Genomic DNA, 23,635 nt, shown 5'->3' on the forward strand with positions numbered 1-23,635 from the left:
TGAGAGTGATCAGCATTGATAAACATTCTGTATGAGCTTTCAAATACGCCGTCATCTCTCATCTTGAAAAAACTGTGTCAGGCGTTACATTTTTTTCCCCTTATTGTGTTGCTCTTGCATGACTTTGCAAAAAAAAAAAAAAGTAGGATGTTTTTCATCATGAAACATAGAAGAAGGGGTGGGATTATTTTAACCATGTAGACTGTCAAGAGGAGCAAATGGTGACCATGCCAAGTCTTTAGTGGGTAAGTGGTGAGAGGAGGATCCATGCTGTGGGAAACCCAGGCTAGATGCAGATGAAACGATTGTTCATGCATAAGTAGCAGTGAATCTGGAGTCGTTTCTACAATCCATGCAGCTTCAGAGCAAATGGTTTTAGTACAGAGGCCGTAGATACAGAGCTGCAATCTACATTCAAATCCACGTCAGATGTTTTATGAACTTAATGAATGAGCGAGGACTTTAAAAAGTGTGTTTTTGGACCTACCTATCCACTCATCGACCCAGGCAAAGGCCTGCCTGTGTCCCAGCAGCAGCACGTCCCGAATCACCTGAAACACAAGGCAAATAGAAACCTCATTTCCTGAGGAACTTCAGCTTCTTGCCAGATCAACGTGAAGTCAGTAAAGTTTATTTTAACCCTTTGATGGTGGATGTATTATATTTGATACATGAACTTATGAGAACTCTGCAACACCCCCATAAACAATAAAAATGAAAAATAGTTTGGAACAATTAAAAATAAAAGCAAATTAAAAAATAAAAATAAAAACAACACACACACACACACACACACAACCTAACATGGCACAATTGGGGGTGTTTTTATTTTTAAATTATAATAAACACTTCATATTACTTCATATTAGGGCTGGGCGATATGGACCAAAATTCATATCTCGATATTTTCTAGCTGAATGGCGATACTCGATATACAGTATATCTCGATATTTTTTCTGTGCCTTAATTGGGGTTTCCCCCAAAGCATTATAGCATCTCTGTTAGCTTCATTTTATTCTGAGGCAAACTCTTAAAAAAACAATCAGTTTTAATACAAAGCCTCGTGCCAAATGTCACACAGGTTCCTTTGTTAACAGAGGTCTGCACAATATCAACATGTATAAAACAAATGAAATAAAAATAAACTGCCTGCATATATAGAATAAAAATGCTTCTTGAATAAAATAAAACAAATATCCCTTTCCTGTATAACAATTAAATTAAAATACACTGTACAATTAATACAATGTAGACAGTAACAGGCAGACTTTTCCACTGAGGTTGACAGTTGTGCAAATAACAAAACATTTGTGCAAATCTCAAATAAAACATTCAAGTCAATTTGTCACAAAATAAGCTATATCAAAATCATTAAAAAAAAAATCTTTTTTTTTTTTTTTTTTTTTTTTTAAATCGATATAAACGATATTGTCTGGTACCATATCGCGTTTGAAAATATATTGATATATATTAAAATTTCGATATATCGCCCAGCCCTACTTCATATGTCAGGCCTTAAAGGGTTAAATGAAAGTAACTAACAGCCTTAGTTGAGTTTGGCCAAATGGTTCGCTAACAGCAGAGAAACAGAGAAGACAACAGGGAAACAGTGTTCTGGCTCTTAGTGCTTCACATTTTTTCAAGAAGTAGTTCTTAGCTCTAATTGAAGTTTGATCACTCCAGTAGCCGACCTCTCACCTTGTGCACAAACTGCTCCACTCGTGTCTGCAGGCCCCACACCTCAAATTTGACTGTAACCAGTTTGTAGGAGCACATGATGGGGTCCTGCGTGTCCCTCCAGCCTTCCTGCAGCATGCCTCGCGATGTCTTCTCCGACTTGAAATATCGCAAGTCCTGCAGTGGCGAGAGGAGTAAACACAGATGTTTGATGCTACAATGATAAACCAAATTGATTTAATAAAGTTCATTTTGTCCATGGCTTTACAATTTAATTTGCTGATTCTTTTCCTCGGACAAGAAACCTAAATATTTTTGTCTGACGAAAAGACGAAAAGCAAATTAAAATGATAAACTATTCTTGACATCATCGTAAAAACAGAATTTAGGGAATCTAAATGCAGCTGAATACTTGACCATATGAGACTGTTACATTTAAGTCATACTGTTTCATGTAAAGCACATTGTTTTACTACAGTTTCCACATTCAGTAGCAGGATTACACCTCTCCACTGGTGAAACACACACACACACACACACACACACACAAACACACACACACCTCAGACTCTTTATAGTAGCGCTCCGGGATTTCATCGTAGGCGATGTCAACGAAGCACACCTCCCTCTCCTGGTCCTTTAGCTCCGTGTCAAAGATCTAAAAAAAGAAATCTAGTGGTTAGTCCTCCAATGCTCACTGCACCCCCCACCAATGTTTTCACAGTCTGACACAAACATCGTCATGAATGCCGGGGAGTGTTTATGTGCCCTCATGAGAAATCATTCCAGCAGAAGCACATCCTCTACGCCGCCATGAGGGGGCGCTGTACTCCCACTTCTCCAGCCTACGGCTGCCAAATGACAGTGCTGACTGCAATTACTGTCATATGTTCAACCAGCTGACTGTGCAAAAAGGTGAATTCAACCCTCCTCCGATGTTTTTTTATTCAGTACTCTGCATTGTCTCTGCTGCAGGTAATTACATGGAGCTTCTCACAGCAATAACCAATGATTTCATACTTGAATAGGAGCTATAGGAGCTTATTCATGGATGCACCTTCAATGCATCAGAGGCTACATGATTCATCGACAGGATTAATTTAAGTACAGAAACAGATTAAGGAATGATAGCCTCCCTTGTTTGATATAATTACTAATGACGGGCTGAAAAGTAAGAAAACTGTGCTCTCTGGGCTTGTTTAACATTTTGCCTTCAAATATCGTGAAGGAAGTTGTGTGATATAAATTATTTATTTATTCTAAATTTGTTCTTAAATCAAAGTGAAGAGGAGAGATGAGATGAGACAAGCAACAAGGAGGAAAGTAATGAAAGAAAGAATGCAAAACATAAATTAATGTAGTGGATGGATGCACTCTTAAGTTAGAATACTTAGCCCAAAAGTAAATATATTTGATGTAAAAAAAAAAATTCTGCAAGATGACTGCAGCTGCACAAATCTGTGCGAAATAAGTGTGAAATAAATACCAACACACATGAAAGATGTTGGGGAGATTTCGTACCAGTTGGACAATTACGGAAATAGCTGTTTTATGGACATGGACAAGCAAAGTTCTGTATTCCTATATTTTTATCTTGAAGCCATCTGGACCTGATTCAGAGTCCCATTTATAGACTGAAGCCTATCTGTGAAACCTAAACAAGCGAGCACGTCTCTCTTCCTTAAAATACAAAAAGAAGACGGATCAATTAAAGAAAGACTTTAAACATTAGCAGAGGGTTCAAAGTGTCCATCGCTACCCGTTGACAGGCATCAAAAACATGACGGTCAGATTGGATTAAACTCTGAACTAGAATGACTGCTAAAAACAGCCAAGCCGATACAGCACGAGTCAGGGCAGAGAATCTGAATAACCTTCAATGGTTTAAACCCTGATCTGCATTTTAGTAGCTGATAAAACCAAAAACAATCAACTGATAACAGCGAAGGTGAAGGACTGGCGGCGCATCGCACACGAGTAACACACATCATCTTATTTTTACAAAGTGCAAAGATTTTTTTCCCTCCTCTATCCCAGTGTCATCCTTTCTCAGCTAATTGTACCAGTGTACCCATGTCATATGTTGTCATCTTTTCTGTTGTCTTGATGGGTTGTACTGCCAGTAATTTCACTTTGCCGGGACGCTGGCTCAGCGACAAATAAAGCTCTAATCTAATTATGTTAATTCATTCTTGACACGAGAGTTCCCACAGGAATGTTGTCAAAAGCATTAAAAGAGAAATCAAGAAAATGAAGAAACAAACACTTTTTTTACACTAATAACTATATTTGATGGATTACAAAAAGCATGTTTGCTCACATCTGTGTGTCAACATTACCCTACCATTACCCACAAACCGCACTCGAAGAGCATATGGAGTTAAGTTTGCTTCATTAACATGAATTCAAAAACAAAATCAATCAAAAGAACAGTCTGAGAGCACAATCATAAAAATGTATCATGAAAAAACTGACATTGCATGACATTTCATAGCAAGTGATATATCGTCCGTGAAATGTGAATCCATTTCTTTCCCTGTTGCTTATTTAAACTTCAATGTTTTTGTTTTCAAATCTAAATGATTCCTTTACAAGTGACAATGCAGAGCTTGCAGATGCTGGCCAGGCAGGATCTGAGCTGAAAGATGTCACCAGATCCAACAGAAGCAGCAGCTCAGCAACATCCGCATCTATGAAGCTGGAATCAGTCGGCCTCCAAGCAGAAGTGATGCTCAGAACTGTTCACCACTTAAATGTGTAACTGTTGGTGGCAATAAGACATTCACAAACAGAACTTTCAAACTCACATTTGAATTACTAACATTTGTTTGATTTCAATATTTAAGACAAAAGTAACATCAGAAAAGTGTCCACCAGGTCCACTCAAACACCCACTCACTTCCTGCCCACTTATCCACGCTCCTCCTCCCTCACTTGCAACGTTCCTCATTCTTCCTTCATTACTCTTCATTGATCTTTGTGAGCAAAATATCTCATGTTAGATTTAAATATTAAAAGCTGCATGATATTGTTGCACTGAATCCTTTTTAACAAATTCCCAACTTCATACTTTTGAACTGCTTATACAGCTTCAAAACATGCAATCTTCTTGTTCTTTCATCCTAAAGATACTACACAAGAAAATACAGATGTTATTATCGAATAATTGAGTGTGTCTGTTCACTAAAAACCCACAATACTGCAGCCCAACTCACCTGTAACTTCGCCTCGCATCTGAATAGAAACATGTTGTAAGACATCTTTTTTATCTGTGACGTCTCTCTACTGATGCGTGTTTTGATTCATGCTGTTAAATCTTAGTTCAGTGTATGATCAATCCTCTTGACTGCTTAAATAAAAACCCCTGATACTTGTTTCATGCACTCTGTCCAGTTTCGTCCCCCAGCTTTGATGACATTAGAACTATTCAGTCCCATCAACCAGACACCAGACGGTGTCCCAACAACCTAAAGCAACATAAGAATATACTGTATAAATCCATCTGATGGTCACTGATACCTCTCACTCGTCTCCTTCTCCGTCCAAGAACAAGCCCCTTCCCTGATGACTGATCCTCTTCCAAACTCAGGTGTGGAGAGAGGGTGCTCCAACGGCCCAGATTAACATGCTCTCCATCCAACGAGCAGCATTTGGTCTGCTCTCTGCTCATCTGTAGTTTCTACTGTGATATAAAGGCCTGGAAGCAGTCAGTTCTGCAGCTCTACAACTCCTGCACTTGTTGTAGAGGTACACAAACTGCATTTGATTAGTGCAGGGGTCGGCAACCCGTGGCTCTAGAGCCGCATGCGGCTCTTTAGCGCCGCCCTAGTGGCTCCTGGAGCTTTTTCAGCAATGTTTGACCTTTTTTTTCCTTTTTTTAAACTTTTTTTTCCTCTTTTTTTCCTTTTTTCTCTTTTTCATCTTTTTTTTTCTTTTCTTTCCTTTTTTTCTTCTTTTTTTCTTCCCTTTTCCTTTCCTTTTTAATATTGACATTTCAAATTTTTTCTCAACATTTCGACTTTTTTCCACGAAATTTCTACTATTTCCTCGTCATTTTGACTTTTTTCTCGACATTTTGACTTTTTTCTCGAAATTGTACTTCAACATTAATCTCGACATTTCGACTTTTTTTCCTCAAAATTTCGACTTTTTTCTCGACATTTCGATTTTTTTCTCGACATTTCAACTTTTTTCTCGAAGTGCATAATGAAAAAAAATCTTCCCCCAGTTATAACTAATATAGAAACAAGCAGCATGTGTTGCCTTCATTCTAAGGCTTATACAAGACTTTTCATTTTTTGCGGCTCCAGACAGATTTGTTTTTTGTGTTTTTGGTCCAATATGGCTCTTTCAACATTTTGGGTTGCCGACCCCTGGACTAGTGGGTTTCTTGTTTTGGTGACCACTCAAAGCACTTCACACTACCAAAAACATTCATTCAGCACCTTATTAGTTAAACCACTGCTTTTTCAAAAGGACCATCAGCCTTTGGAGAAAATTCCTTTTGAGTTGTTCAGCACTTTGAATCACCTTGTTGTTGAATTGTGCTACACAAATAAGTACAGCACTGATAATAGACAGGTGCACCTGCACTGCACTGTGATCCTGTGGGAATGTAAATGTGAGGGAACACCCGTCCAGCCCCTCACAGCTAATATCAGAGACACAGTGTACTCACATTGTCATTGCATCCTTTGTTGTCCTCATACTTTGTCTCTATGTGAATGGAGAACTTGGGCAGGAACGAGCACTGCGGATGAAAAGATGTGACGTTATTGGGGAGATCAAATTAAATAAATAGCACATCTAGGTTTTCTTCTGGTAGTTTGGACTTTAAATCCTTTAATGAGTAGGCAGTAAAGTGGTCAAGAGTGCAAGATAATTAAGACACGCCTGTTTAGAGCCGTTTCTCAAACATCTTTTAAAGTTCTCTTAATCAACACCGACTGTCAAAGTTGCTGCTGAACCTTCTGCATCTTTTTTTTTTATTCACCGTCTTTTGTGTCTGTTGTCCAAAAAGAAGTCCTGCATGGGTGTACTTATTGTATTTACTGAGTCATGCACGAACATAAAATGCTCATACACGTGAACACACACACGATGGAGCTTCGTGCTGCTGTCACAACTTGGCCCTCCTTCCTTTCTTCCCTCTGCAAGCTGAAGCGCGTGACTCAAGCCGCCAGCGTTGCTCTCTGCACCACGGCAGCCTGAACCACAGACTTGTCTGTTTAAAATGTCTTCATGTGTTTTGGGGTTAATGAAAGGTCACTCAAACACAAAAACATGGTATCTGTGTGTGTGTGTGTGTGTGTGTGTGTGCGCTAGTGTAAAAATTGTTTTGACCACTGCAGGAAAAGGAGAGGCAGGTTTTCTTGAATTCCTCCTCACAATACCGACAGAAATTACACATCTTTACAAAAAACAAAACACCACAAGGCTCACAAAAGCTTACATATGAGAATATTTACACTTTGAAGGTTTATACGCCTTTAAAGGATCCAATTTTACAAACTAAAGATGAACTGGCTCCTCTCAGACTCACCAAGTGAATAACTTGGTGTTTAGAGAAATATGGATTAAGTTTTGCTTGCAAGATTCCTGACTGCTTACTTATCTCAGTTATTTATTTGAATTTGGATATGCATATGTACTGTACTGTGGTAGTGATCTCTTCTATACGCCTGTATACTAGGATAAATAAGAATACATGAGTAAAGGTTTGTGTAGTGGTTTGCATTTTGTGGTTAAAAAAAATAAAAAATAGTGAAGACAACTGCAGTTATTTTAGATATTACGTTTGTTCAGTGTGGTTACTCTCGCGATTCGAGCTACTTGCCCCGAGACTCAACATGATATAAACTCAACGGCCACGTTATTAGATGCACTCGGTGTGTATCTAATAAGGTGGCTGGTGAGTACAAATTATAAAGACAGTCAGTTAGTTGCGTATGGCATTAAGTAAACTTACGGTATATTCTTCAGGTGAAGGTGCATCAGGCCAGAATGGAGGAAGGACATAACAGAGATGCAGTTAGTTAAGCAGCACTCAACACATTTCTACTAATTGGAGGGAAATGAAAAATCCACAATGTGCAAAAAAAAGGTCAAGCAAAAAAGGTATTGAACATCTTATCATCACGCCACAAATCCCCTTTAACCTTGTAATAGTTAACAGTTGTAACAGTCCAAATCATGGAAACATCACAGAAAGCTGCTGTGGGTACCGTATCCCTGGTCACTGGACTTCCAGTCCTTGTGATACATGCAACCTTTAGGCTCATTGCGAGTGAGAGAAAATAGCAAACATTTGCATCATGGCACAACTGTGAACACGTTTACACGTGGAGACTTCATATTTTGATATGCTTTTCACATCACGTCTTGCTGGTGAGCTGAAACAGCAGCAAAAAGGAAACTGCCGTCTCCGACGTTGAGATCAGTTATCCGTCATCACATCTGGCGGTGAGGTCAGTTATCACAGCTAAGTTCCTTAAGTATTTGGTCTAATCATCGACAACCCTCAAAAATACATAATGTGCTTTTGAACCAAGAACTTGTGTCATTGTTTGAGATTTTTAAGACTGTATTTTAATGATGTATATTGATCAATACCCCCCTTGATGTTACTGCATCTGATAAAAAAATAAAAATAAAATCTGACCTCTTTAACCTTTAATTTACATTTTGCTGAGACTACTATAAAACTCCTGTTTCCAATATCGCTGCATCCATCACATGAACCAGTCAATGGTCTCCACTTCCAGGGGAACTTTTTAACCTCCCCTCTGCACTACAAAGTACTTTACAATGTGTTTTTCATTAAGCAGTTCACACACACACGCACGAACGCACGCACGCACGCACGCACGCACGCACGCACGCACGCACGCACGCACGCACGCACGCACGCACGCACGCACGCACAGCCCAGTGGTCAGTGAGCGTGTGGGATCCACCGTCAGCCCTGTGATTATTGGAGAGTGAAACTCTACCATCTGAACCGCGGTGACCCGAGTGTCTGAACAACAGCTGAATTCATCCGTGCATATATCCGTTTGGAACCTCCATATATCCGTTCAGAAGCTACACGTTGAGCAGCTGAAGACAGAGCATGAAAACAGGGGTTCCATGTAAAGGAAAAATCTTTTCAATCTGTCCCACATGCTGTTGAGATTAGCAGTCTTGGACCACGTCCATTCTCTGGTGTTGTCTTTTCACACCACTCCAACGTGCTACAAACATCCAATAAAGTGTTTCTGACGAGTAGTGGTTCTGAGTGAAGACGTGTCAGGGCTACATGAAGAAGTAAATCAATGACGACCGGTGGAGATGTTTCCTGTAACTGCAGTGCAGCTGTTCTCAGTTTCTACGACTGGGGAGGCAGGAGTTGACAGCAGAGATCTCTGAGGAACAGCTGGACACATCTGCAACGTGCTCACCTGTTATGGTGTAAGGATAGTAGTTCCACGCTTTCTCCGTGACATAGAAGATTTTTGGAACGACTGCTCGAGCCCAGCTGGGTAATTTACTGCAGAGACAGATGAAGAAAGAGAGGCATGAAACAGGGAAGTAGGAGAGGAGGGGAAATTGCTTCCTTTATTGCAGCAATAAATAAAAAACATTGATGCAGTGGAAAACAGTGGAAAAGGCAGCTGAACTTGAGGGATAACATGAGGGGGCTTAAAAAAAAAACGTATTTAAGGAGTGTTGCTTCTGTTTGACCAAAGTAAAAAGGAAGGTAGACTTTAATCGTAGAAGCTAACCGGATTTTCTTCCATGACCTGATGAGAAGCAAGAAAAAAAAATGTCATTGTCAGTCACGACTTCTTCATCGTGCAGCCTCAGACATTTTGCTGTTGCGCACAATAAAACTATCATACTTTGATATTCTTCTTAACATATTTCTGGCAGGAAGGCCCATCTTTAGGTATTGCTCATGCATCTCTGATGCCTCTTGTAGTCATGCAGTCTCCCAGGTCCAATCCAGTTATCTACTTTTGGAGCATTTGCAGGTTATTTTATATTTCAACCCATGCATTTTAAGAACGTTAATTGGGTTTCATTAACTAATAGTGACGGCAATCTAGTGTCTTTGTCTTTGTAAACATATTAAATTGCTGCATCTGTAAGGTTTGATGTAAATGGGTACTCTGTAATTAAAGGGAGAAAGACAAGAACATTTAACCCATATGACAAAAAAAAAGAAAAGACAATACAATGACAATATGAAGGTTTGTTCCTTTGCTTCAAAACAGGGAATTAAATCTGGTCTAATTTACAGTGTACTCTTTGTTTCAAGGCCTTAAATTGGCTTCACTTGACAATCGTACAGAAACACAGCTGCTTTGCTCAAGTTTCTAAGCTCTTCTAACTTGTGAAAACACATACTTTGCTCAACGTTTGTGTTAAATGATTCATGCTTCATGGATCATTTTGAATAATATATTGGGTAACTCCAATTCAGATGAATCATCAAACCTTACATGTCATTATTTAACAGGAAGTAAAACAAAATACAGAAACTGTGTAAATAAAGTAGACTTTTATTGTGTCCATGTCATTTAAGAGGATAAGTATCGGTCCTCCATGAAAGGACGTTCTGTGGGTTTGATGTTCCGGAGCATTTAGGAGCGTGTTGTTCCAGGAGTCGATGTCCCAACACTTCCGCCCTCGAGCTGAGCTCAGAGTCTGACAACTTCAAGTTATTGCTGCTAAAAGTGTTTGTAGAAGCCTTTGAATCATGGGGTGCATTTAGTTTTTCCACACATTGCTTTTTCATTTTCCTTAGTGTTTGTTAATGAAATAATGTCAGGGTTTAGCATTCTTCTTTTAAAATATATACATATTTTAATTTGAAAACCTAAACTTGAAACCTTTCTAAGAATATGAGCCTCTCTCGCTGGTCTGAGCTTCACTTTACCATCCTTCCCCTGCTCTCAACGTCCAACATGTCCATTCGTGCATCAATTCCCACATTTACAGCTCAAACACGAAAGGGCTGAATGCAGCACTCATTTCAGAGACACGTCAAACACATTTTTGGACAGTTTTCTATATAATATGTCATCATCTCTACCTCCTTCTCTGGCAGAGAAAATGGTTTAAGAGGGACAAAAGTCACGCCTACTTCATCGTGACAGCTGTGAATGAAATCGGCCCTCAACCGTGATATTTTGTGAGTGCTGGCAGGCTCGCTCACGCTCCCCCCTTAACAAAACAGACTGACACTCCTCCTACACCTCCATCTGCTGATTTCTCCCAGTCCTTCCTTGTTCTTTTAAAGATTCTGGCCAATATTTGCTGGGACGCAGCCCACGTTGCCAAGCATGCAAGAGCAATGAGTGGCATTCACAGAAAAGACAGCACGCTATTGGGTGGTAATCTAAACCATGTCTGCTCTTAATTAGACAATACAAACATGGAAAAGAGTGCTCAGGTTGGATGAAATGAGTGAGATACTGCACGAAGCAGACTGTGAAGGCTAATGAGGCGGTTGAATTGAGACGGAAAGAGTCCAGATTGATTTTTCCTGATGGTGAATCACAGTTTAATGTTTAGCTGTTGTAGAGCCAGATGGTTGGTCAACAATCATGGCAACGTTATACGACCGATTCTACATGGCATCATCCTTTTTTATCTTAAATTAAGAAATGCTCGACAGATTAGTAGCCATCAGCAATCTCCCACCGTTACCACACAACCCTCTAAAGTAACTAAGTACTGCACAGATTAGCGGTTTCAAAAGATTTTGCATTATGTAAGAAAAACAGAAAAAGACTTTAAAACGTACTAAAGTACTCTATTTGTACTAAAAAGGCTTGTACTAAAAAGGCTGCATCAAAATTGCTAATTTTGATTTGAGTTAAAAATGTGAGCGCTTAAATATTTTCATCTACAAAACTGTTGCTATGGCTTCAAAATGCCTAGAAACCATAATCACGCACGGTTTCTGGTAGGGCTGGGCGATATATCGAGATTTTAATATATATCGATATATTTTCAAACGCGATATGGTACGAGACAATATCGTTTATACCAATTTAAATTTTTTTTTTTTTTTTTTTTTTTATGATTTTGATATAGCTTATTCTGTGACAAATTGACTTGAATGTTTTATTTGAGATTTGCACAAATGTTTTGTTATTTGCACAACTGTCAACCTCAGTGGAAAATTTTGCCTGTTACTGTCTACATTGTATTAATTGTACAGTGTATTTTAATTTAATTGTTATGCAGGAAAGGGATATTTGTTTTATTTTATTCAAGAAGCATTTTTATTCTATATATGCAGGAAGTTTATTTTTGTTTAATTTGTTTTATACATTTTGATATTGTGCAGACCTCTGTTAATAAAGGAACCTGTGTGACATTTGGCACGAGGCTTTGTATTAAAACTGATTGTTTTTTTAAGGGTTTGCCTCAGAAAAAAATGAAGCTAACAGAGATGCTATGCTATAATGCTTTGGGGGAAACCCCAATTATGGCACAGAAAAAATATTGAGATATATATCGAGTATCCGCCATTCAGCTAGAAAATATCGAGATATGACTTTTGGTCCATATCGCCCAGCCCTAGTTTCTGGTTAAAGTCTACTGAATGATATCCTACATGACGTCCACAGTTACGTGATATCAGTTCATCTCATTCTGTACAACCAGCATCTGCGTAATCTTGGTACGCCGTTAACATTGAGAACTACTTTAGAAGCCCTAAACGTCACGCGCTGACGGCAAACAATCAGCAAAAAACAGCAAAATGTCAAGCTCAGCCAGCAGACGAAGTTGTGGGATTACTGGCATCGTCAGAAAATGATCTTTTATCTGGTGGGAAGACCTTTGAATCGGCTCTGGAGGAACCACTCGCACTGCACCACGTCGGAGCGCTGGTTTGAAGCTGCCATGAAAAGGTTTCCCCACGATTCTGTCTTTCGTCTGCAACAGCCCAAAATCAGTTTCATTAACAAAACTAAACAACCGTTCTCATGAATTTTGAGGACGTACTCGGCTTCTGTTTTCAACAGATTGAAAATACCAGCCTGAGAATGCTGCTGGTCGGTGTGGACGGCCCTGCTGTCGCCTTCGTCCTGCTCTCTGCAGAACAGTGTGCTGACTCAACAACTCTGGCTCTCTAGTTTGGAGAAAGCTGACACAGGTGTTTGTGCTTTGACACAAAACCTACAACATCTTCCATCAGCATCTTCTCATTTTCTCTTTTGCCACTTTCTCCACCCTTTTTATTTATTTATTTTTTTTTAAGCAGACTGATTCATGAAGCGAGTCTACTCTCCATCGTGTGCACTCTCCTGAAGACTTCCAAAGCTGCACGAGACAACATTTTCTTTACATCGCTTTTCTGTGTTTAAAGGGGACCTATTATGGCATCTAATACCTATTTTAAACAGGCCTTGAATGTCTTAAAAACAAGCTTTTGATTGTTTTTGCTAAATAAATTAGAAATTCAGCCTCTGAGCCATGTCTTCAGCATCCCATTCTCTAACCTCATTCTCTATGCGGGATTCTGAGTGGGCGGGCGGCTATGATAATGAGGCACGGTGCTGATTGGCTGCCTGACGCGATGACGCGAATGACGCGATACACCGCTACGAAAAAATGGCGGAAGCTCCGGCCGGCAGAGTTAGTTGTGGCCGTGATTTCACGCATCGCTCCCGTCGTTACGTAACGACGGGAGCAGAATCTGAACGGCTCGTAGAAGCCACATCACACTGGATGGCTCATCCGGGCGGCTGTACAGACACTGCAGAATTTGGTTCCTTTCCTCCTTCTCTGAGTTGGCAGGCTGAGGGGAGACCCCTTTATATATGTTAAAGCAAGAAAAAACAGGTTTTTCCTAATAGGTCTCCTTTAAAGTAGGTATACATAAAAGTTAAATAATACTTTACTAATGCCATACGTGCAGGTTGAGTACCTTCAGTTTTTTGGTTGAAGATCTAAGAACCGCTTCCCCTGGAATCACCCAGTCTTGGTTTTACCGTTTTCTACATTTTGAATTCACACGATATATAAGGATGAAAATTACTGAGCAGCTTGTGGATCTCCTCGTCTCCACAGTTACTCATCTTGCAAATACAGATCCTACCTGTGATGTCCTGCTGCTGCTGTTACTCTCATCAGCTGTTTCCTTATTTTATAAAACAATAATAAATGAATAAAACATCCCCTGGTGGGTTGTACTCAGGTTACGTGATCAACAAATCCCTCCCACGACCGCCACCCTGCGTTAGTTATGTTTACATCAGACCTGACCCGCGGTGAAGACGACCCTCGGAGGAGGAGAGGTGTTCGTGGGGCAACGCCATGTCAGTCAATGTAAAAGGCACACGACACGCTAGATCTACGGGTTAAACGTGGGGTATTGGCCAATGTAAAAGGGGCTACAGATATGCGTCTCTGGGATAGTTATATGGGTCGATCCCCCTTTCAAGTTCTTTTTTTTTTACTTTGACGTTTGCTGGTATTTAGTTGGATGTTCTTAGCCAAATAAATATTTCCATGCTGCTGGCTACAACACAATTAAACACAACTAAAAGATTTTTTCTAAATTGACCTTTGCCCTCAAACTTCTCTCCTAATTTCATAAAACCACATTGTTTGCTTTCATGATGCATCTGGTTTCTTTGGTTGTTGACTTGCAAAAGTCTGAATTTTAAAAGATGTTAATTTTTGTGGTAAGCATTAAACCTTTTTTTTTCTTCAGTATAAAAGGTCACTTTCCTGCTGTCGTTCCCTCACGGATGAACAGCGCAGCACCGTTCAACAAACATCCTGCAAACTCTCTGTCAATCTTCTGCATTCAAATGACTTTGATTTTCCTCAAGCAACTTCAAATATTTGACTTTTTCTTTCTCTGTTGAACTGCTTTGTCATGTGACTGGATATAGTTTTTCCACTTCCTTTTTTGCAAACATATACCATACCAACATAATTACCATCTGCAATGAATGAGCTGAAAAGAAAGGGCAAGTTTGCAAGTTGTATTTGCAAATATTAACCGTAATAGTTGCAGGCTCTAACTGACATAACTATTCATTAGCAATTTCAGATACAAAGTGTGATACAGTTTGCATGCCCGTGTACACCGGCTGGACACAACAGACACACAGACACCACATTTGGTACGAAAGGGTTTTGCAATCTGAGGAAAAATCATGTGGCTAAAGTTACATTTGAGTGAGTGAATTGTGACTCTTGAAATAAAGTCCCAGGAGGCCGGAAAGCATTTTCAACAAAGAGTCAACAAACATTTGTCCGGCTTCTCTTCCAGATCTGAGTTCCGCAGAAATTCTTTCCGATGGCAATTTACAATTCACTTTTGATTCAAGTTTGATGTCCGAAGTTTCCGTTACGAGCTCTTTTAACTTGAGCCTTTCAGCCATGGTGTCTTTCATTGTTGTAAAGAAACAACATCCTGTGGGAAGTAGGATTTTCTCAAAGATAGGCATCAAATATAGAAATACTGAGAAACTCTTAGCAATGCAGAAAGCATCGCAAAAACATGAATTATTCACACTGGGAAACGAGACTGCAGGGTCATGTGACACTAACCTGTTGAGGTAGACGCGTTTCTCTGTGAGCTGTCCCTGACCGTGGACGGGGTCTTCGAACGGCTCGTTCTGGACGACCTCCACTCCTTCCCCTCGGTCGCTCTGCTCATGGCTGTGTTTACTGATCATGTACAGCTGTCCAATCCGGTACTGCAGGACCAAACACAGAGTACATGTGTTCACTCACATGCCGTCGTGTGACACAAACCTCTCAGTGGCGTATTACAATTAAACACAATTGGACATGTTGACAACAAAAAAAGCTCATAACTGCAGTCATTGTTAAAGAACACTTTATCAAGATTTTAATCACATCACATGAAACTGGTTAAACACAAAAGGATCTTGTGATCTGTTTTACACTGATCTATTTTGCTCCAAATTGCGTTTAGCGGCTCAATGTCCGAGTTGCCGCAGCCTGCTTCAAATAACTCAGTACGAAATACAGATGTCATCTCAACAGGAATGCATAGCTGTCTGCTTTTTCTTTATTACATTTGTCTAAACTGGTTATTTGCAGTGATCATATTTGTCTGAGGTGAAATAATGGTAATTCAAGTTATGTAAACTATATGCAGTTCTAAATGATAAGACATGATGATGAGGATGAATTAGACAAGTTTAACAAGAGACTTTGAGGCTTACACGTCCTCATTTTCAAAACCCCCCAAACTGACAAAATTAGTAGGATAAAACAGTGTGTGTCATTAAATTTTTACAAATCCTTCAACTACGATGACTTTGTTAGGCAGAAAGCAGAAAATGTAAGAGTTTTACTTTTACTTTTTTCAATCTACAAAAGAGTTGACACTTTAAATCAAACGTGTGACACGATTTAGTCCAAACCCCAGGATTACAGCACAACAGCTCGTTTTCCCACCACGTCTTTACAGCTCTGTTCACAGCAGCTGGTTTGAGGGAGTGAAGCTCTCTCTACTACAGGACGAGCCTTTTTTGAAACCGGCAGTGCAAATCTGTAACCTATTATATAGGTACACAAATGCAACAAGATGCGAAACGGGATCATCCTGTTTACTGGATCTGCGGTGTCTCGGAGTCTTGCCAATCTGAATTGCTCACTGAACAAACAAAGTGATCATTTTTTCCATCTCAAAGTCTTTGAGTTAATACTTCAGAAACCCAAATGTATGCTCAGAGGCACGAAACATTTATTTTTCCATGTGTCCTGTTTAATCTATGAGAAAGTACCAAATCTCATTCTTAATGTCAGCTCCATCATAAACCGCCTGCCTGCATAGACCAAAGTCAGTCGTCTGTTTCATTCTATTTCATTTTATTATTTCTAAAATGTTCCTGTAATTTTCTAGAGAGAAAAAAGATCTGAGCACAAAGTTAATTTCAGGCTGTTCTTCAGTGAAAGGTCAGACTTGATCATTACTTTGTGTAATGAACAACACATTGCATCATGGTTACTTGAGTCAATGAACCGTTATGGGCTCTAAAGCTGCTTCCTCAGTCACTCCACGCTTTCTCTCCAGTCCGTGCTCCTCTCTTTTGAAAAAGAACCTACGCGGGAGAGCTGGGCTACGGTAATGGAGGAGAGGTGAATCAATAACATTCCCCTGACTGGCACACTTGGACTGTTCTTGACCTTTAGCTGTCATACCTGTTGGCTGAGCTGTGAATTGCTGTCAGGGGAAAATATGAGGCATTCACACACAAACGCCTGCAGCTGGTATTCTGATGCAGTCAGCACCTCGCTGCTGCCGGAAAACCTCTGATGAATACACACATTTACAGGTATCTGGTTAACGCCCCCCCCAGAGTCGTTAGTCCTGCTAGTGGAAAGATGCTACAGATGTGGGGGATTTGTTTTGACATCTGCAGGCTCCAGAAAGCCGTGTCGTTGGCCTGCACGACAATGAGTCTTGTGAAAGTCATAGAATCACCTCCAACATAAGCAAATGTAAAATGTGTACACAATTTAAGTCAAACCGTTTTGATCAAACGCATTCAGAGAACTGACCCACAGGTATCTTTGAACAGACACAGGTTAGAACCAGTTTTTAGCTCAGCGGGTCCATTGGCATGGAGGTTAACGCGCTTTTATCACAGTGACCAATAGGGGTGTAACGATACACTAATCTCACGATACGGTACACGATATTGAGGTCACGATAACGATACGATTTTATAGCAGTATTTTTTTTAACAACCTTGCATGAGGAACATTATGACTAGAAAAAAATAGTATTTTATTTCAAAGACACAAAATACAAGACAATGCTGTGCATTTGGCCTATTGTTACAGTTTGTAATGCTTTATAACTGTTTAAGTTTTAAAGAGAAAGCCAGGCCAACCATTTTCCACAAACTGAACTAAAAGTAAAGGTCAGGTTTGCATTATGCATCTTCAGTTTCATACAATAAAAATATTTTGCCACAAACTGAAAAGTTTCTCTCGTGTATGATTTGACTTTTTTCTTTTCCAGAAATTTAACTAAAATTAAGTAAATAAATAAATAAAAGTAAATAAATACATACAATTTGACATCATAAAAAAGATTGATTCATGCTCACCTTATAAGTGTAAGAGGAGATTTATTTTTGTTAAGAAGGTTATTTTGGTAATTCAGGGTTCATTATTTTATAAATATATTCTTTATATTCTGTAAATCAGGGACTATAATGACACTAGTCAGTTTATCTGTAGTGATTAGTCTGTTTTAGATTGGGTGGAGTGATACGCCACAGTACGGCACTAGGTGCTGTGTTGATGTTCTAAAATCCTACACTGTTGAGGGACATTAAAGTACACTGGAATTTAGCAGAAGTTGTCTCCGTGTTTATCCTACTCACGACCGGAAAAAGGTTTAATTTAATAAAGTAAGGCTTAACTCTACACCAGACTTAAAAGTTCAGAGCTCAAAACCCTGCTAGAGTCCCGTGATCGGGACCGCAAAACGGTACTAGTTTCTTCTGAGTGGAGTAAGATTTTGGTCCGCGGGTCGAGCCGTGGTCGGCACACGCGGTGTTGCGTGTTACTATTCAACACAATAGATTAATATTAATAACCCAATATCGCGATACAGTTTGTCACCTCCACGACACGTATCGTGACGTTTTTGTATCCCGAAATTTCGTGGCACGATATATTGTTACACCCCTAGTGACCAACCTCTCTCGCTCTTTCACTCTAGCTTTCTCTCCCGTCATTACTCTTGAGTTTATGTCCGTAAAGTTTACGTCTGTGAAGATTGTGGTGAATAAAAAATGCACTACAAATATGTAGGTTGTTCATTTAGAGACAGCAACCATCTACAACTTACACACGAGTCTCAGAAGATGAGCATCTATGCAAAAATTCTGCCGCGACAAACATGTCCAACTCAAGTACCGAGATCGAACAGTTAATTCAGATCAGCTGTGTACACAAGACTAACATGAACATCATAAAGCAGGAAACTTAGTGATGAGAGAGTTTTTCTCCCCGTTTCCCACGTACATGATCAGCAGCTCCATGAATATGTAAATGAGAAACATTTACTCTTACAAAGTGCCATTTCTTGAGACTCAGACAAAGATTCTCAGCAGGCGCCATCAGAACATGTCAACCCATTGTCCATCATGTCAACTAATTGATTCTTGATCCTTTCAAAATAGTCCCTTTCCTTACATTTCCTACAGCAACAACTTGAGCGTCATGTGGAGCAGAAGCAGCCACTAAAAAGTTAAGTGGCAGTTCAGCGAGACCAACGCAGAGGAAGGCTGTCAGGTCACAAGATTATGAAATTCATCAAGCAAAAAGATATTTTTGGCACTCTCAGCATAACCTCAGGGCATTTTGAGCATCTCAAGGCTCAGTCTGGAAGTGGCCCGAGCGCGTTGCTCTGTGCAGTACAGCCAGTCCTGCAGAACTGGGAGGAATTTCAATATTCTTGTGTTATTTAATACTAATCCCACATTCAACTAAAATGCACCATTTTAAGATGGTCTGTGAATTTAGCAAGTAGACTTCAGCCTTTGTCATTTAATAACTCTTTAAATAAGACCAAAAAATAAATAAAAAGGTACTGCATCGTTCTTAATATACATTATTTTTGTATCACTTCATTTTGATCTCGATTTAACTGCATTATGCGCTCCGTTAATCAAAGTTCACCTTTTCAATAAAGTCTTGAAAGTAAAGGGGGGGCAATTCTAAAAATAGCTCAGGGATGTAAGGACAATGAACTTGTCAGGTTGAGTGCTACTGTAAATAATGCAGATGCACTTCATCCCTCTTCCTCATTCAACGCACATAAAATGAGGGAGCAGAGTCTGAAAGACACGGAGGACAAGCTCAGGGGGAGATTATGGGAGACCTTTTCGTAGTCCTTTGTGGGGACAAAGTGACAGAAACCGAGCATGACGTTACAGCAGACACAATAAAAGCTTGGGACAAAGGGTCACAGGGGCGGGGAAATATAACATCCATCCAACTCTTATGTGCTTTTACACAACAGACGTCCTTATTTATTCATTTTGTCTTGTCAACAATGAGCTGGAGTGGGCATCAAGCGCAAAAAATATCAAGGACTTGCATATATTAGGTTGTTCAGCGCCTACGTCACGCGCGTCCTCGTCAGTCATTTCCGGGGCCAGACGGTTGTTGTGACTATGCCGCAGTGCTGTGTACCTCTCTGTTTCAACAGATCTGAGACCAAAGCAGCGCTTTCCTGCCACTTACATTAATAACTTACATTACATTAACTTAACTTACTTAACTTACATTAGGCTACTTAACACTTACACCTTGTCATAACTGCACGCGAGCGTCCGACCACCAACGCAGACCCTACGGCGTAGGGTACGTGGCGACACGCACCGAACTGTGCGCGTCGCCGCGTACCTTACGCCGTAAGCTACACCGTCGATTTTACGCGTTACCCTAAATCAGCCTTTATTCACCGCTCCTGAAAGAAACTCCTAAAATAAAAAGAGTAAAGAGACAAGTAAAACATGGGTGATTACTTGTAATCTTCCTACTTTTGTACTTTCTAAACAGAAAACTATTTTGATATTGTGATATTTAAATGTTCTTTTATTTTCTTCCTGTCACTCGTGTTGAAAGCCGGTGTTCTGCCATATTTTGCTGCTTTGCCAAAAAATGCTACCTAAAAAAATGCTACTTTGTGGTTCTGCGCATGCGAACAGTCGATTTTCAAAGTTTGATTGCGACGCCAATCATTTCTTGCACGATGTAAAAAGGGTAATATGCAATGTTGAGTATTTGATCCTTCAAAATACATTACCCATGACATGAATTGTATTACACTTTGTGCACTTTGTATACGATAAAGAAAGGAAAAAAAAACAATTCTATCACTTTATTTGATATTCATTCGGCTATTCACCTTTATTTAACCAGGCAGGTCATTAATAACACATTCTTATTTACAATGACGGCCTGGCAAGAGACAAGGACCACTTGGGGGAAAAGGACGTGGTTTAGGGAGTAAAACACAATAAAATTGTAGCTCTACAAAGGTAGAAAACCATTAGGTAGCATTTTTTGGCAAAGCAGCAAAAAATGGCAGAACACCGGATCTTGTTCCAGCAGAATCTGACACAAATTAAGCCCTAATAAGATTCTTATTATTATATCTTATTATCTTATTAGAAACCTCCAGCTCCCTGGCGATCTCCCTCCAGCCAGCTGCCACTTTATTGACGTTCTTGTATTGAAATGACTGTTTCCTACAGCGCTTTCAACGCGAGCAACAGGAAGAAAATAGAAACAGCTCTCGCAACCAGTATGGACAGTGCAATAAAAAATAAAGCAATGGAACTGTATTAACTCTGTATTAACTGTAATAACTCTATTCGATTTGAAAGCGTTAAGACCCTTTTTAACCCTCAATGGTTCCTTTCTGAAAAAGGAGGTTATAGTAAAGAGATTCACGGGTTCAAACATGTTGTTTACAACGGTGCCTGCTATGCCTGTAAACCGTGTCGGACCCGGACGTGACGTCAGCCTAGAAATGACGTCACGCTAAACAACCTAATTATCTTACCTCTTAAGAGGGCCACTGTAATAATCTGACATGTTGGAGGGCAGCATGAATGTCACCCACCGTGAACAGATGAAAACAGGGAGAGATTGCACCAAAACAAACTAAATATTGTACAGACTCATTGAAAAGTCCGTTGTTGTTATTTACCCATGCTGAAGCTCAACAGGAAATAAGTTGCTGCTTGTCTGGAAACTTCACAGCACAAATCGATCATTAAACTACATGACGCAGAGCACTGCGAGAGGTCAGTAGGCGTCTTTGCCTCACTTCATTTGTTTGATGACGAGGCTCTCTGATTTGTAGCTGCTCATTAATCACTGCCACTGAGCTCGAGTACGTCGTCATTGTTGCCCAGTTACTGAGTTCAGGCCTGAGTCACTGAAACCCAAACCCACAAAAGGACAGGGCTGCAGCCTTATGAATATAAAAATCATCCACTTGGATGTCCTTGACCATGACATAAAGACAATATGAGATAATCAATATCATTGCTGAATAATGCGATAATGAAATCACTTGTTTTACATAAACAAATGTTTTAGTATGTGGTGTTAAGATCCTTCTGCTTCCTGCCACCAACATAGAGCCCAGATTAGGGCTGGGCGATATGGACCAAAAGTCATATCTCGATATTTTCTAGCTAAATGGCGATACTCGATATATATCTCGATATTTTTTCTGTGCCATAATTGGGGTTTCCCCCAAAGCATTATAGCATAGCATCTCTGTTAGCTTCATTTTTTTCTGAGGCAAACCCTTAAAAACATACAGTCAGTTTTAATACAAAGCCTCGTGCCAAATGTCACACAGGAACCTTTATTTACAGAGGTCTGCACAATATCAAAATGTATAAAACAAATGAGATAAAAATAAACTGCCTGCATATATAGAATAAAAATGCTTCTTGAATAAAATAAAACAAATATCCCTTTCCTGCATAACAATTAAATTAAAATACACTGTGCAATTAATACAATGTAGACAGTAACAGGCAGACTTTTCCACTGAGGTTGACAGTTGTGCAAATAACAAAACATTTGTGCACATCTCAAATAAAACATTCAAGTCAATTTGTCACAAAATAAGCTATATCAAAATCATTAAAAGAAAAAATGTAAAAAATGTTGTTTTTTTTTTTTTTAATTTATTTATTTTTTTTTAAATCGATATAAACGATATTGTCTCGTACCATATCGTGTTTGAAAATATATCGATATATATTAAAATCTCGATATATCGCCCAGCCCTAGCCCAGATGCGTATTAATTTATATTATATATATACTTTTTTTTTCCGGGGGGAGGAATGAATAGGAATGTGCTGAAATACCAAAGTAAGAAAATTAGATAAACAAACTAAAAAATATTTAGCTTTGTGGTAAGCTCTTGGCAAAAGAAACTAGTATAAGGACCAGAGGAACAGTATAGAACAGCTGTTGTGTATAGACTCATCCATGTGGGGTTGATCTTTGCTGTATATTCTTCTTGCACATTTTCCTCACTCCTTTCCTTCTGGTCATCACGATGCTCACAATGCAATGTGCTTTAGGATTTCCGCTAGTACCGTCTACACAGGGGCATGTAGTTTGCCAAATATTTAAAGGAGCTTGAGGCCGGATTGAGGCAGAATTTATGAAAAAAATTCGTATACGTTTTAAGTTTTCTAATAATAATGTCAGATGAAGTGTTCCAAACCAAAAAGAATGAGCCCTCTAGTGTATCTCTCCGTTGCCTTGAACAGGCTGTGTGCTGCAAAATGTGCTGCAATTGTGGGGCCGAATTTCCCGCGCTGGGCTGCGGATGTGACGTCACATGACGCTGCATGCGCGTTCCCCCCGTTCTCCCGTGCCGGCTTCACTGTTGGCTGCAGTACCCCCAACGGCCGTCGTGGTGAAGGGTGGCGCTAGAGAGTCTCATTTCTTAAAAGGAGCCTCAAGCTCCTTTAAGTGAAATTTAGGGTGTCAAAGTAAGGCAGAAGAATTGTATGTATATGTTAGTCAACCCTAATTTAAATGCTACATTTACCTGAAAACATTTTAAAGACAACAGGTTTTAAAGATAACACATTAAATGATCAAAATGAGACATCTTTAATCTTATCTACGTGTTCATTTGAATCCGATGTTGGAAAACAAGGTTTACATCAGTCATTTTCTTCTCAAATCTGTTTGTATTTTTGCAGGTTTTTTCACATCAGGTGGCGTTTATCAAAACCACCTGCTCACAAATTATGTTTATGTGAATTATGTTTATTTATTTATCTTTTAATTTAGCTAACGACATTTTTTGACTGTACTGTGCACGACTCACAGAGGTCCACAAACTTTGTTAGCACATAAGTTAACTACATAAGGAAGAATTGCAGATTTCAAATACACCG

The 23,635-nt window shown here is 39.5% G+C and overlaps 1 protein-coding gene across 1 annotated transcript in view; it reads right to left on the reverse strand.

Moving 5' to 3' along the window:
• The window catches only part of LOC133444402 (cytoplasmic phosphatidylinositol transfer protein 1-like), a 79,529-nt gene that overhangs the window by 6,392 nt on the left and 49,502 nt on the right, over nt 1–23,635 (reverse strand). Inside the window, exons 2-8 of the mRNA XM_061722168.1 lie at nt 15,241–15,389; nt 9,117–9,205; nt 7,646–7,653; nt 6,356–6,427; nt 2,240–2,335; nt 1,699–1,854; nt 488–551 (exon numbers count right to left, since the gene is read on the reverse strand). Of these exons, the coding sequence (XP_061578152.1) occupies nt 488–551; nt 1,699–1,854; nt 2,240–2,335; nt 6,356–6,427; nt 7,646–7,653; nt 9,117–9,205; nt 15,241–15,389 (634 nt within the window). The remainder of the gene's footprint in view (nt 1–487; nt 552–1,698; nt 1,855–2,239; nt 2,336–6,355; nt 6,428–7,645; nt 7,654–9,116; nt 9,206–15,240; nt 15,390–23,635) is intronic.

Source organism: Cololabis saira, chromosome 1 (assembly GCF_033807715.1).
Source record: "Cololabis saira isolate AMF1-May2022 chromosome 1, fColSai1.1, whole genome shotgun sequence".
Classification (NCBI taxonomy): Eukaryota; Metazoa; Chordata; class Actinopteri; order Beloniformes; family Belonidae; genus Cololabis; species Cololabis saira.